The sequence below is a fragment of the Topomyia yanbarensis genome, chromosome 2 (assembly GCF_030247195.1).
Source record: "Topomyia yanbarensis strain Yona2022 chromosome 2, ASM3024719v1, whole genome shotgun sequence".
In the NCBI taxonomy this organism is placed as follows: Eukaryota; Metazoa; Arthropoda; class Insecta; order Diptera; family Culicidae; genus Topomyia; species Topomyia yanbarensis.
The window spans coordinates 9,778,554-9,793,934 of NC_080671.1; the positions used below are offsets into that span (position 1 = coordinate 9,778,554).

At 41.1% G+C, this 15,381-nt stretch overlaps 2 protein-coding genes across 3 annotated transcripts; one reads left to right on the forward strand and one right to left on the reverse strand.

The window, feature by feature from the left end:
* The first annotated feature begins 2,141 nt into the window (after nt 1–2,141).
* Nucleotides 2,142–3,323, forward strand: LOC131679265 (small ribosomal subunit protein uS14). The gene is made up of 3 exons (XM_058959972.1): nt 2,142–2,287; nt 2,423–2,522; nt 3,214–3,323. Exons 1-3 carry the CDS (start codon nt 2,226–2,228, stop codon nt 3,220–3,222), a joined length of 171 nt encoding a protein of 56 aa, XP_058815955.1. The 5' UTR covers nt 2,142–2,225; the 3' UTR covers nt 3,223–3,323.
* A 1,714-nt stretch (nt 3,324–5,037) lies between these two features.
* LOC131681896 (phosphorylated adapter RNA export protein) lies at nt 5,038–8,096 on the reverse strand. Of its 2 annotated transcripts, none has more exons than XM_058962995.1 (7): nt 7,768–8,096; nt 6,587–7,203; nt 6,347–6,444; nt 6,038–6,129; nt 5,717–5,981; nt 5,555–5,656; nt 5,038–5,494 (listed from the first exon to the last, which is right to left on the reverse strand). In XM_058962995.1, the coding sequence occupies exons 1-7, from the start codon at nt 7,840–7,842 to the stop codon at nt 5,373–5,375; spliced, it is 1,371 nt and encodes a 456-aa protein (XP_058818978.1). In that variant the 5' UTR covers nt 7,843–8,096; the 3' UTR covers nt 5,038–5,372. The 2 variants fall into 2 exon arrangements, with proteins under 2 accessions (XP_058818978.1, XP_058818977.1); XM_058962994.1 differs by having other exon boundaries at nt 6,347–6,456.
* Nucleotides 8,097–15,381: the final 7,285 nt, after the last annotated feature.

Genomic DNA, 15,381 nt, shown 5'->3' on the forward strand with positions numbered 1-15,381 from the left:
TGGATTTTTTTGTGTACAACTAGTGCTAATGTTAGTTTAGATACATCATCTAACTAGACACCCAGATGGTGCTAGTTACTGACGAGATGAATTCGAAATACAAAAAATCAATAGGTTGAAAGATGTTAACAATAATTATTTTCAGATTCACTATGTAGCCAAATAAACTAACCAGCATACAACCACCCACCATGCTGTACTGCAAAACTCGAGGAAGAATTATTGGTGAAATCGATATTACACGCTTAAATTTGCTATAGTCTGATATTCGTTATGACTTTAGGTCAGTAATCCCGTACTACTATAGTTACACACATCTACAATTCTCTACATTCGCTGTTTAAATAAAATATACCAAACAAGCAAAATTTAAGCGAGAATACGCGGATTGTTTATAAAATAATGTAAGATTAGGCCAAACATAAAGCGCCATGTTTGAGAACGCGAAAAATACCCAAATCAATCTCCGCCGCCAGACAATTTGTTTAAATATTGAAATCGACGTTTAACCTCTTTCGAAAATCGAATTTGTTCCTAGAGGTAATTAGCACAGGCGAATAAAGTTACACGTCGAAATGTTCACTGCGCCTGACAATATATTCGTCCATTTTTTCTTAACTTGATCGAAGTTGACATGTCGACTGCTTTTACGTGTGGTCTTTAATTTTTTTGTATAATATACTGGACGAAATAAAAATCTTTTGATATGATGATGATCTGCCACCTAGGGGCAGATCACTTGTGATGGATTTTTAAAAATCAGCTAAATTAAATGCATTTCTTTCCATCAAAATAGAAATCCATAATGTATTTTGCGTTGCGTGCAATATATTTTGCGTTGCGTGTAAGATGTCAAAACCCTACAAAAAATTAGCCCTACATTCAACAAAACGTCGAACAAAGTGAATCAGCGTAGGACGTTTGTTAAACAAACTTTTCTGCGAGGGAGTGCAAAGTTGGTGCAAAAATGGAAATTAAATGCATTTTTTCTAATTTGATACAGTCAGTCTCTAGAATAAATTGTTCGTGCTTTACATACTCGTCATATTCAGCCTGTCACTGTCCTAAGGGCCAAAAGGGAAATGGGAGGACCCCCAAGCAGATACACTTACGCGCATTCCACGGGTATTATAAAGATTCACCTCCCATTGACAAAATCCTATTTCAAGTTGTTAACCAAGCTGTTATATAGAGAGATGTCCCAATGGATGGGAAGATAAGCCGCCCATTTTTCCACGCGTTGTTATGATAGGGAACTAGCATTCCCACTCTCCCGTTTCAAAGGATGCTCAGATGGTCCCTCCTTTTTCCCAAAGATGATGTAATAATCGTGTCATTTTGTCATATTCATTTAAATATTTAACATATCAGGTAACTCGATTTTTCTTCACCTGTTCATTATTGTGTACATACCCGAATAGAAATGTACAGTAACAAAACCATGATTGTCACTGTGACAGTACAGTCATTTTACAAAAATTTACAGTAAGTTTTAGTGTTATGCAACAATACAAAAACAATGAACTTCAACGTTTTTACAGTAAATTTCAATGTAAAATAGACTTTTACAGTGAAAAAGGGGGGTGGTTATGTATCTTACATTTTTTTCTCGAAAACAGTAAAATTTAATGTGAATGCACTGTATCAGTTTTTTGCTGAACAGTGACATTTATTGTTATATGAAATTTTATTGTAAATCTACTGTGAGAACTTGGCATCGAACAATGTTGAAACAGTAATAACTATAATATTTATTGTTTTATGATTGTTTGTAGGGTAAATGCTATTGTAAAATTCTATCCGGGTTAAACATCTCTCGACAAACATAGGATTACGGCTTAAAAGCCAACTGTCAAAATTATCTTTGAAAGGAAATTCCGGACAAATCTTTACTCGCCAATCACAGGTGTTGGTAGTAAACAAAGGAGAAAAGTTTTCTCTCATTAACTACTACGAACTGTTTTTAGCCAGTAACGGTTTGTCCGGAATTTCCTTTCAAAGAGAATTTTGACAGTTGGCTTGTAAGCCTTAATCATATGTTTGTCGAGATCTGTATTCTGTATCTGCGCCCGAAAATATCTATATTATAAATAAATCTGCACGAATGGCAGCTCTGGTTGCCATAATGACAAAAATCCCTCTTCTACCAAACCTCGATGTTTACGGCATTGGTATGCGCGTGTGCCATAAAAGTTCTTTTGCACTAAAAGATTCACGCTGTCGACATGGGTTTTGCTGATCTCTGGTATTCGCATCCTCGTACCTATGGACAGGGCTCCCGATTTTGGTAAGTATGCATATTTAATTGTTGCAAATCAGGTACTTATTGCGGAATGTTTGATTTTGTCCCAAAACGAAAAATATAAACGTCTCGTTCGATACTTTGTTACTGCCTACTGAAAACTAACCTCTACTATTTCAGTCGAGCCTGTTCCAACAATCACGGTATGATTCGCAAGTATGGCTTGAATATCTGCCGACAGTGCTTCAGAGAATATGCCAAGGATATTGGATTCCGGAAGGTAAGAATAAATTATCTGATTTTTTTTCCTTGGTACTGAGAATAGTTCCGGACATTACCCTGATGACGCATGTATTTTGACAGTATTCGGAACTGACTCCGTTTCAATGAGATAAAGCAGAGGTGAGGAAACATTTCCTCTGAAAGTGTGTGAACAAAAAGATGAATCTAGACAAACATATGAAAAGGTAGTAAGTGCAAATGAGTGTACTTTCTCTTCCGTATTTGTATTTGTTTATTAGCAATATTACGGTAACCCGTCGACATATGCCTTCCGTTAATGACACGCTCGATTTAGGTTTGCTCTTTAATTCTTACACAGAAACATTTATTTAATAAAAGAAATACGAACAGGCGGGATTAAAAAGATTTAATTACTCGCTTTAATTTGCTTTTTACTGTAAAAAAGTGGATAATATAAAATCAGAGTCAATATCCAATCTAAGTATGATTAAACCGTAGTAATTGAAAGAGAAAGTAAAAAGAGGCTCATTTTTACACAGGACCATTCCAATAAGTATGTGAGATATGCAATGTTATGCATTTCTCTGTAAAGGTCTTGCAAAGCGTTTGTGTATATAAAAGCTTTGTTTTTGGATTGCCCCACCGAATTGTTTTATCTCATTGACTTATTTGATTGTTGCACAAACATCACAATAAAATATCTAACCATAATTTTTTTTCGATTCTAGTTGGACTAAATTGCACCAGCGGTATGATGTAAAAATGTAGCGGCCAGCGGCTGCATTATAAGAACATCGCCAACTTCAAATTATGTGGCTGAATAAACAACTGAAGTAAATTTTGTGTTTCATTTGTTAAATGTAGGATTAATATAAAGGTGCCGTAGGTTATGTTTGGAGCGCAACTGCTGTCCAAGTGACGTTGATTGAAGTTAATGCACCGCGCTCAGTTGAGATCAAGTAACAAAATAAATATTACCAGTGGCAGCTGTTTGAGTTTTCGAACGTTACTTTTTAGCGGATTGTCTTTCGCCATTCTGATATGTTCAGCCCACGATAGACACTCAATGATAAATGATTCTTCCAGCAGCTGTTACAATTCGTGGTTCATATGTGACCATATTCCGTCTTGCATTCCACTGTAGGTCGTTCAGAAGAAATTTGCAGCGCATTGGTCCTGTAAGTTTTGTGATCGTGAGGATAACCGGTCTAATTAGCGTTTTGTAGATGGCTAACTTCGTGCGGTAGCGTACTTTGTGCGACCGAAAGAGTTGTCAAAACCTTCGCATTGCGTGATGTGTAGAAAGCATCGATATGGTCACCACCTCCGTCCATAGTGGTGCGTGTAATAGTAAAACTCGTTTGATGATGATTCTTCCAGCAGCTGTTACAATTCGTGGTTCATATGTGACCATATTCCGTCTTGCATTCCACTGTAGGTCGTTCAGAAGAAATTTGCAGCGCATTGGTCCTGTAAGTTTTGTGATCGTGAGGATAACCGGTCTAATTAGCGTTTTGTAGATGGCTAACTTCGTGCGGTAGCGTACTTTGTGCGACCGAAAGAGTTGTCAAAACCTTCGCATTGCGTGATGTGTAGAAAGCATCGATATGGTCACCACCTCCGTCCATAGTGGTGCGTGTAATAGTAAAAATCGTTTGATGCTCTACTCCCTTGACTAACGATGATAGGCGGCGAACAATTAAATTGGGAAAGCATCTTGTAGGCGGCGTTCAGCAATGCGATTGCTGTATCCAATCCTCCGATGAAATCTCTTCCGAGATCTTTGAAATCACCCAGTGGATTGTCAATAGACAGCTCACATGGCCGTCGATCATAGCCAACGGCTATATTATCCCTGAACTGTCCAATTTCCTGAATGAGACCGATACGCGATCATAGCATAAACAAAATCAATATATACCGTTGCAAGTTTAAGTTATATCAATGAGTATTATGAGAAAAACATGCAATCTTTTTTCTAAAGAAAAAAGAAATGGATTAACCAATTTGCGCATAAGGACACAAGATCTTAAAAAGTTGGATTTTAATTTTTCGTGTTCCACTCGTCAATAACTGACACCAACTTGCTGCCAGTTAGACGATGTATTAAAACTTAACACCAAATTGGCGTTAGATACAATCCAAACTGTTCTTTTGGGGAAAAGATTGCATACTCGCAGGCGTTTGGCTCTCATTCCAAAAGACAGTTCGTTTCCCTATACTCGTCAGCGACCCAGAGCTTGTGTTTGGTCGGGATATCACTCGGAACTAGTCACTTTTTTGGGCCTTTACACATGTGTGAACTGTTTGGATTTAGTGTCTAATTGACGTCAATTTGGTGTTAGTTTTGATGCATCGTCTAACTGGCAGCAAGTTGGTATCAGTTACTGACGAGTGGAACACGAAACATTAAAATCCACCTTTTGGAGACAAGTATGTTCTTGACCTGTTGTTCTATGAGAAATATTAGAGGGAACAAAACGAAAATGATAGACTGTGATAGAACAAGCCGACCACATCGATTCGGATCATACTAAATACCAACAGCGTCATATCATTGACGGGTTTTAGAAAATTAAATATATTTCCTGCAAACTAAACACTATTTCTCTATGTTAAACACTTTCTTGCATTAAACTAGTACACTGCATCCCGTTCACTCGCGCTCTCGTTCTCCCGTTTCATTCTGCTCCGTTCGCCAGCTCATCAAATCGATAGCCAAACAAACTACCGTCCCCAGCAAGAAGTATAGACGAATCTATCAGTCTACACTTTTGAAAGATATACTCAGCGCTGTTTGCTCCAAATATCAGTCAATTTAACTGAAATTAGGAGCGATCCGCCAACATCGATGTGGGGATCTGTATCGAATGGCCATCGATGGATGCTAAAACATGTCCATATCGTCGCACGTCATGTCAAGAAAATCATCGTCATAGCTTTGCAGCTGGGTTGGCTCCTGTCGGGAGCTTTCCGGTACCGGTTCTTGATCCTTCGGGTCGCTGAGCCCTACAACAGAAAGGGGGTTAAAACAATGTATTGGAAACATGTAAACACTACAAAATCTACCTTTTTCAGGGCTTGTTACATTTACGAGTACGTTTTGTGGATGGTAGTCTGGGCTTCCCTCACGGTTCTCATCGCCCACCGGTGAAGGAGGTGGGTTTGACACTGGAATGTAATGGCATCTAATAAAAGCTATCGTTTCATATTTAATAAAACAGATCTTACGTGTGCTGTGAGTTTCTGGCTTGAGATGGGACAGCATTAGATCGCTTCTTGTCGGCAGTTCGTTATCCGCTGCTTGTCGGTTGAGGGTCTTCTTCAGTTCTTCGACCTTCTTTTCGCGGTTTACGGCTTGGGAGTTTTTACGTTCCTTGATGGCGGTTTTCTTCTCAACCAGGAAGATTGCCTTCTTGTCGTCCTTGTCAATCTCCTCGTTATGTTTGAGGAGAAATAGGAACACGCCTCCTGGGGTACGACGGCGTGCACCGTTCTGGAAAACAAAAGGACTTATTTTTTTTGTAAATGTATTGGTGAACGGTCGTTTACCATAATAAGCATTCCTCCATCGGCTTCAATTTTTTGTGTTTCCTTGAACAGCTTGGCAGGTATTTGTTTACCAAGAACGCTTACAACTCGCACTGAAAATGTGTAAATGTTATTTTCAGCTAAGTTGCAGATCGTTTGGCATAAACGAAACATCAGAATAAATCGATCGTCTATTGGCTGAACCTTTACTGGGCCAATTTCTTTTTAGTTGTTTTTAAAATTTGACTAATCTTCGTGGTTCTTCATTGCAATGCTCAAAAAACTAGATTGATGTCGTTTAAAATCTATTGAATAAAAGCAGCTACTTACACATAAGGTCATCCTTTTCCTCGCACAGTTTGTTGGCTAGTTCGGCTGCAAACGCTTCGTAATCACAATCCTCAGCTATGTTCAGATCTAGAATGTGCCTGGAAGCAAATCTAACCGGTAAATTGCCCAATCATTGTGAGTCTACTTTGTGCGGAAAGCCCATCACCCACGGTGCACATAAATCGAACCGAAACGCCATGCAAGCAAGCTCACACAAAAGAACTAAATTTTATGTCTTACCTTGGTGTATTTTGGAAGCTATCGTTGCTATTACTGTCGCTACTGTTTCGCTTTCCGAGTCGCAACTTGACGCTTTTCCGTTCCCGAACGCAGGCACTTCCAAACGAGGTCGAACGAAACCGCTTACCACCCCCGCACCCATCCGAGTCATCCGAGTTCGACTGTCGCCTTTTCATCGCCCGCTGAAACGCATTGTCGCCATTCATCCGATATTTCAAGTTATAATCGTAGGACTCGACGTCCCGATTTCTCATCCCGTTCAGTGTCACGTCACACCCACGCATAGTTTCCATCAACGTATCCTCCTGCAGACTTTCGGTCCAGATGTTATATTTGCTTGGAAGCGATTGACTTGTCTGTGGCTGCGGAATCTTTTCCAATGGAGGACGTATCCTCAATTTCTTGTCGCTATTACTTCTCATGCGCTTCCCGAAACTAGCGCCATCGTCATCACTATCGTCCGAGCTGGCTTCTGATTCGTCGTTCAAATCATCCTGGTCAGACAGAATTTCCATTGCTGTCCGTGGTTGGCTCACGCTCGCCCCGCCGGCGAATTCCGTTTTTGCTAGTTCTGGTCGTGCCAAAGGCGTGTAACCTTCATCGCTGTCATCTGTCACCTGCAAAAGGATCGAATAAAGGCGCAGTTTCTCGCAAATCGGTCATTGACATCAAAGTAGACTGGGGAGTACGGTGATTGTGAGGCAGAGCTTTTAACAAATAAAATGTAGGTCAACTATTGCCTTTGAAAAGCTAGCCTATTTTAGGCTAATTGAAAAAATATCGCCTAATCCTTATGTGTCAATCAAACTAAGCTGTTCACGATGCTGCCTTTTTCTTTGGAAAATATGACCTTGGTATTTAATGAGTGATTTTCTGGTAATTGCATATTAATTGGAAAATTATTTGTAGTTGCTTCTCATTTGGTTAGATTGTTTTCTATTACGGAAAACGTTGAATATCACCTGATAAATCAAGCCTACGTCAACCATGTGCAGTTACTGAAAAGGAAAATTTTTCAACAATCTTCGTGTTCTAGATTGCATTTCACCGCCTGGTTTTACTGACATTGCAAGTTCAAGAATTAACACGAGTTGACGATCAAACTTCACAAAAAAAAATCCACCACCACAAATCCACACAATTGGCCACCGCTTTGGCCATACGGGGCACAGGATACTCACCTCACCTTCCTCGAGCTCCAGGTCCTGCGGATTTGGACCAGCGAGCTTGATTGCTTCGTGTTCCATGCTCGTCATTTTAGAGCTCCTATGTCTACCTGCTATAGGGGAGACGATTTGTGAAGCAATTTTCTAGCCGGACGAGTAATGCCGTGGTAAGGGCATACTAGCTAAACTAGTAAAAACATTTTTGCTGCATTGGTCACGATAGCAAATTATTTTTTTTGGAAAAAATCACTTTCAATTCTGTCGTATAGATAAAAAAATTAACTTTCTTTCACTTTGCTTCTCTGGTTGTCGCCTAATTTGACATTTCGTGTTTAGTGAGTGCCACACAGGGTGATCTGTAAATCCGTTTGCAATTTGACAGCTCGTGAGTTGCCGTTGGTGCAGTGATACTAGATATATTATAATGGTTTCACATTTAGTACTAAAGACATATTTTGTCTTCAATGACCAGGAGTCGGATTCGATCTATGGGCGGATCACTCTAGGAATGTATAACAAATTTGCATCAAATTAGAAAAAATGCATCCCGTCTCTTTTCTTCTGCTGTGATTTTTATGCATTTTCATGCATATACTTCTAGTAAGCATTCAATGAGTGAATAGAATAGACTGAATATGTCCAATGCATAAAATTTACGGCAGAAGAAACGAGAGGCAGATAGAAAAGTATACTATCAATGCATAAATAAAATTCTGCGTTCAGTACACTTCAGCCGGAAAATGGGTCGGAATTCTGGTTGACTCCAGTGGCTCATTTTTCGGTCTAGTTTTAAGGTGGGGGTTGTGGTTATGGTAATGATTTTCATTTGAACTTCTAGAATTCACACACGCTTCTTCGCCACAGTCATTACCTAAAAAATGATTGCAATACTCCCCGGTCAAACCATTCGGAATTTGAATTGGAATCCTGAATTGAATCAGTATGGATTTCAGCTCAAATGCAAGAACCGATTGAGTCGGAATCGATTTTTGCATTTGAACTGGAATCTGACTCCATTCAGAATTCCGAACCGGTTCCGATTTAACTAGGTAATTTTTTTAGGTATGCAGCAAATACGCTGGGCTACATAGCGTTATCTTCGGATGCTCAGCTCGACATTTACTGAGCTGTTTGTTTACTGTTGTTAGGTTTTTCAAAGAACAGCTGATCAGCCAAGTAAACCGAGAGCGCAAAAAATGTCATTCCGGTCGAGCTGGGACTCGGAAAGTAACACTATGCAACACAGCGTATTTTGCTTCATGAGGGCATGTTCAGAAGCGTTTTATTTTGTATAGGAGTTTCAAAGTAGAACTGGAACTGAAACATTCACATCCCCAGCAGAGCGTTTTGTTTTATAATTTCGAACAGTTATGTTTTAAAATTTAAAACTGTTATACGATGCCGTTCTATTTGTTGCTGATTTTAAAACACGTTTAGAACTGTGTTTTAAATACATGCAAAGCTTTCAGCACAGACGCTTGGACCCGATAGACTGGGGAAAAATGAATTTGAATGCAGTGACGCTGAAAGCATGGCGGAAGATGAATTTTAAACTGAATAGAACACCAGCTAAAATTGCTGCTGGGGACAGCAAGTTCTAGTTTTAAAATTTTTAGTTTTATGTTATAGAACTGTCAAAATTATGAGTCTGGTACTGAAACACTCCTGAACATGCTCTGAAGTATTCGGGTTCTTTAAATTTTAAATCCTCGGGTCTAAGGGACCATTCATAAATTACGCAACGCGTTTAGGGGGGGGGAGGTGGTTACGTAACATGTTTTTACTGAACAAAACAATTTTTTCGAAGAATTTGTTACGTAATAGGGGGGAGGTGATAAAGAAATTTGTGACACTTTATTACATGGGGGGAGGGGGAGTCAATTTTGGGCAATTTTCGGGTTCGGTTCGGGTCCGGGTTTTTCAAATTTGGATTTCTCTGGTTCTGGTTTCGAAAAAATGAAACCCGACCATTTCTTGTCGCTTTTTCGTCTCTACACGTATTCGAAAAACTACTTAAAATTGGATTGTTTTGACCCAATTTTGGGTATCGTTGAGTAACCACTATTCATTGCTAGGTTGTTTTACAATCACTTTATACACAGACTTGCGGAGACAAAAACAGTAAAACTAGCAACCATGGATGTAAACTGGCATCACAGAAGATCCCTTAACCCAGAAAAGTTCAGCCGGAAATGAATTGGAATTCTGGCTGGTTCCAGTTCGTTTTCCGCCTCCGATTCTAACTAGAACTGGGAAGCTTTGCATGGACTTCCGCCTCTACTTTCCCTCACAAAACGCTCATGCTCGTTTGGCTGTACTTTATGACGTCCGTTCGGCTGCAATTTTTGACACTTTTGTAGTCTGAGTATAAAGTGTCTGTAGGCTGTTTATACTCAACCTTGAATTAAGTACACTGCTGTTCTACGCATAATTATCCCCTGTTACTTTTTGATCATTTTCACTTTCTTTCTTCAAACACTCCTTTTTGAAGCATACTGAAGTTTTTTTTATGCGGGGGATACGTACCGCATAAAATACTGCCAAATCCGCAAAAAAACGCAAACTTTGAAAATCTGCATAAAAAAACGCATAATTTTGAAAATCAGCATAAAAACACATAAGGTGTGAAATATTCTTCGATATTAACCTTTGCGTCCCCGTGATAATTTTCACTCATCAATTTAGGTGCTAAATTCGCTCTAGTTTTAACAATTCTCGACAAACATATGATTACGGCCTAAAAGCCAACTGTCAAAATCCACTTTGAATGGAAATTCCGGACAAACCGTTACACGCCAATCACAGATGTTGGTAGTAAATGAAAGAGAAAAGTTTTCTCTTTCATAAACTGTTGTGAACTGTGTTCGACTAGTAACGGTTTGTTTGAAATTTCCATTCAAAGTTGATTTTGACAGTTGGCTTTTAGGCCGTAATCATATGTTTGTCGAGAATTGTCAACGGATTTCAATCAAACTACTTGCAAACGGTCGGGAATTCATTCAAGTTTCTTAGGCTGTATATGTTGGTCAGGTCAGATAACCGGTTCCGGATTTATACGGAAATTCCGTGGGGTCTGTCCGAAAGTCATTTTAGCTATTTTCTTTAACTTTTCAACGTCTAGCTATAAATCTGGTATAAATCTGGTATTATTATAGCCCGTACATGATCAAAACTTATATACAAACCCTTTGAAGTCATTTTGGGATGGTAATGGCCACATCCGGGCATCCTGGAACCGGTTCCGGGGGACCTAGTAAATCCAAAATGCGCTATCTTTACCAAAAGGCATACCAAACATTACAAATTTTCATGAAAAATACACAAACGATGCAAATTGCATGCTCATAGACTATTCCTGGACCCTTTCGAAAGCATCCGGGACATCCAAGAATCGATTCCGAGAGATTTCCTGGAACGGATTTCCGGAAACAGCAAGCCTTATCTATGAAAAAATTGAAAAAAACATACCTGTCATGCGGCACATCAAATTATATCACCGTGCTGATGTATGAACAATGTAATCTTGTTTTAGGTCATCTAGACATACGGGGATACTTTAGGACCGCATCCGGATATTCTGGAATCCGGTTCTTCGGCACAACCATTTTGGTAAATATGCGTGTCATGCGGCACATCAAATTACATTAGTTTGATGATGTATGCACTTTGCGATCACGTTGTATGTCATCCGGCCACAAGGGGACACTTTACGACCGGTTCCGGATGTTCCGGAATCCTGTTCCTCGGACCAAACATTTTTGGTAAATGTGCCTGTCATGCGGTACATCAAATTACATCAGTTTGATGATTTATGAACATTGCGATCACGTTGAATGTCATCTGGCCACAAGGGGACACTTTTCGACCGGTTTCGGATGTTCCGGAATCCGGTTCTTCGTACCAAACATTTTTGGTGAATATGACTGTCATGCGGCACATCAAATTGCATCAGTTTGTTGAACTATGGACATTGCGATCACGCCGTATGTCATCCGGCCACAAGGGGACACTTTTCAACCCATTTCGGATTTTCTGGACTCAGGATCTTCGGACCATACATTTTTGGTGAATATGCCTGTCATACGGCACATCAAATTTCTTCAGTTTGATCATCTATGGACATTGCGATCACGTTGTTTGTCATCTGGCCACAAGGGGAGACTTTTCGACCGGTTCCGGAATTTGCGAAATCCGGTTCCTCGGACCAAACATTTTTAGTAAATATGCCTACCATGCGGCACATCAAATTCCATCAGTTTGATGATTTATGCACATTTCGATTACGTTGTATGTCATCTGGCCACAAAGAGATACTTTTCGACTGGTTCCGGATGTTCCGGAATTCGGTTCTTCAGACCAAAAAAAAAGGGATGAGGGATTTAAGCCAGGAAAAAGACATCAAAACATAAGTCGTCTGTTGCAACTGCAATACACCTGTTTGCAAGAAGCACGATACAGTACATAACATGCATTCAATGTGATCACTTGTTACAACCAGTAGCACTAGTGAGAAACTTTTTTTTTAATTCATCAGTTCACCAATTTTCGTAACTAACTACAAGAAAAATCAGCGTGTTTTTGAAATAATAAAACCAAATTAATGTTCTGCACATCAAGCTGATGTTATTTGATGTACCTCATGTTCAACATATTCACCAAAAATGTTCTATCCGCTGAACCGGATTCTGAAATAATCGGAACCGGTCGAAAAGTATACTCGTGTGCCCAGATGAGCTAAATCGTGATTGTATTTCTCATAGATCATCAAGCTGATGTAATTTGATGTGTCGCATGACAGGTATATTCACCAAAAATGTTTGGTCCAAAGAACCGGACCATGGAATAACCGGAACCGGTCATAAAATGTCGCAGCCTTGTGGCCAGATGACATTCAACGTGATCGCAATGTTCATAAATCATCAAACTGATGTAATTTGATGTGCCGCATGACACGCATATTTACCAAAAATGTTTGTTCCGAAGAACCGAATTCCAGAATATCCGGATGCGGTCCAAAAGTATCCCCGTATGTCTAGATGACCTAAAACAAGATTACATTGTTCATAAATCATCACGGTGATATAATTTGATGTGCCGCATGACAGGTATGTTTTTTTCAATTTTTTCATAGATAAGGCTTGCTGTTTCCGGAAATCCGTTCCAGGAAATCTCTCGGAATCGGTTCTTGGATGTCCCGGATGCTTTCGAAAGGGTCCAGGAATAGTCTATGAGCATGCAATTTGTATCATTTGTGTATTTTTCATGAAAATTTGTAATATTTGATATGCCTTTTGGTAAAGATAGCGCATTTCGGATTTACTAGGTCACCCGGAACCGGTTCCAGGATGCCCGGATGTGGCCATTACCATCCCAAAATGACTTCAAAGGGTTTGTATATAAGTTTTGATCATGTACGGGCTATAATAATACCAGATTTATAGCTAGACATTGGATAGTTAAAGAAAATAGTTAAAATGACCCTCGGACAGACCCCACGGAATTTCCGTATAAATCCAGAACCGGTTATCTGACCTGACCAACAAATAAAGCTTAAGAAACTTGAATGAATTCCCGATCGTTTGCAAGTGGTTTGATTGAAATCCGCTGACAATTGTTAAAACTAGAGCGAATTGAGCACCTAAATTGATGAGTGAAAATTATCACGGGGACGCAAAGGTTAAGAACCATACCCTAAAAACGTCGTATGATTCAAGAGCCTAACGACCTGTTCAGGGTATCATCCAAACAATATGTGGAATCGTTTCACTATATGGGTTAAAGTTCGTGTATAATTTTTGTTTATTAGGGTAGTACTCAAGGAAGAGCAAGGATTTGAAGTAAGAAAGTTTAGAAAAGCGTGGAGTAGGGTCATATGAGCAAGCTTAGAGTTTCCCGGCTACTTAACTCTTTATCTTCTGCAACGCAGGAGACAGGATCTTTTGGCATTAAATGCGAATCATCTGAGTCTGCGGCATGTCCGGGCAAGTGTAAAGTCACTTAATGACTTATGATGTCGGAACCGTGACTCCCCGGAATCGCAGGACTGACTTCGGCACCTAACCGAGCAGCATCGAGATAACGATTTCGAGAGAAATTTCAACGTCGGCAAATTTCTCCGTCGGAGTAGACTAGGCCCAACGCCGGGGACTAGTTCGAGTAGATCGGGAAGTAGCACCGGCAAATGGTCGTCGAGGCACCTGTCAACTGGAAGCCACCCTCCACCCAGAATCGCAGGACCGACCTCGGCATCTGGCCGGGTAGCATCGGTTTCGGAAGATCTTCCACTGCCGGGGAACCCTTCGTCGGAGTAGGAAAGATCCACCGTCGGGGACTATTCCGAGTAGTCTGTAGCGAATCGCCGGCTTGAATCGTCGGGGCACCAGTGAACCGAAGGCATTCCTCCACCAGGATACGCTGAACTGACCTCTGCATTCTGCCGGACTGCATCGAAGAAAGAATAACGCGTCCGTCAACGGTTGCGGGAGACATTCTTTCGTCGGGGAACTCTCTGCCGAGGTAGGCTAGCTCCACCATCGGGGACTACGCCGAGTAGCTCCGAAAGCGACAAATCACCAGTATAGGGTCGTCGGGGCACCAGTGAACCGGAAGCCACCCTCCAACCGGAATCGCTGGATCGACCACGGCATCCAACTGGTCAACGTAGAGAGGAGGGCATGTAGAATATCATGCCGTGCAGGACTGATATGGCGGTTATGAGACCAGCGAAATCTAGCACCACCACCTAGACCTGGAAAACCAAGTGAAGTGAATTAGCACGCCTCCCCCCGAAGTAGTCATTTCAAATGGAATCCGGGGGATCAGGCAAATGTCGGACTTCTTGGTGGAGTTTGAAGGAGTAGGGTTCAAAGTTATCTTCTCTGTTCAGAGTCCCTCACTCACGGACTGTCCAAGATGCAGTTCGGTTTCCGCAAAGAACGCGGTCAACAGTGCCAGCTGGGAAGCCATCGCTGCAGCGCTGCAGAGAATGAGGGTTCCCGACTATCTATGCCAGATCCAGAGCAGAGTGCTGCTGTACGAGACGAACGAAGGGCAGAAGTCATTGCGTGTCACAGCGGGCGTACCTCAGGGCGCCATTCTCGGTCCAACCCTTTGGAACGGGATGTACGATGGGGTCTTAACGCTGCAGCTGCCTAGGAAAGTGAAAATCGTAGGTTTCGCGGACGACGTGTCACTAACGGTGATGGGTGAGACACTTGAAGAAGTGGAGGTGTCGGTGATGGAGACAATAGACGCGATCGAGAGCTGCATGAACGGGGTCAATCTGCAAATAGCTCACCACAAGACGGAGGTGTTGTTGGTCAGTAACTGCAGATCGGTTCAACGGATGCAGATCGACGTCGGAGGGCACGTGATTGCATCGAAACGTGCATTGAAGCAATTGGGAGTTATAATCGATGACCGGTTGAGCTTCAACAACTACGTTGATTACGGCTGTGAAAAGTCGGCGAAGGCAACGAACGCAATAGCGAGAATCATGCCAAACGTCGGCGGCCCGAGAAGCAGCACGAGACGTCTGCTATCTACGGTTTCGTCATCGATACTCCGATATGGGGTTCCTGCCTGGAGTGCTGCGCTGAAAACCAACCGGAACCGTGAAAAGCTAAACAG

Excerpts from the sequence above, each read along its gene's own strand:
- LOC131679265 (XM_058959972.1), top strand. The coding sequence starts at position 2,226 with ATGGGTTTTGCTGATCTCTGGTATTCGCATCCTCGTACCTATGGACAG. Across the intron at positions 2,288-2,422 it reads GGACAGGGCTCCCGATTTTG|TCGAGCCTGTTCCAACAATC; the intron begins GTAAGTATGCAT and ends CTACTATTTCAG.
- LOC131681896 (XM_058962994.1), bottom strand. The coding sequence starts at position 7,842 with ATGACGAGCATGGAACACGAAGCAATCAAGCTCGCTGGTCCAAATCCG. Across the intron at positions 6,457-6,586 it reads AGCTTCCAAAATACACCAAG|ATTTGCTTCCAGGCACATTC; the intron begins GTAAGACATAAA and ends TTTACCGGTTAG. Across the intron at positions 6,130-6,346 it reads GGAAAAGGATGACCTTATGT|TGCGAGTTGTAAGCGTTCTT; the intron begins GTAAGTAGCTGC and ends ACACATTTTCAG.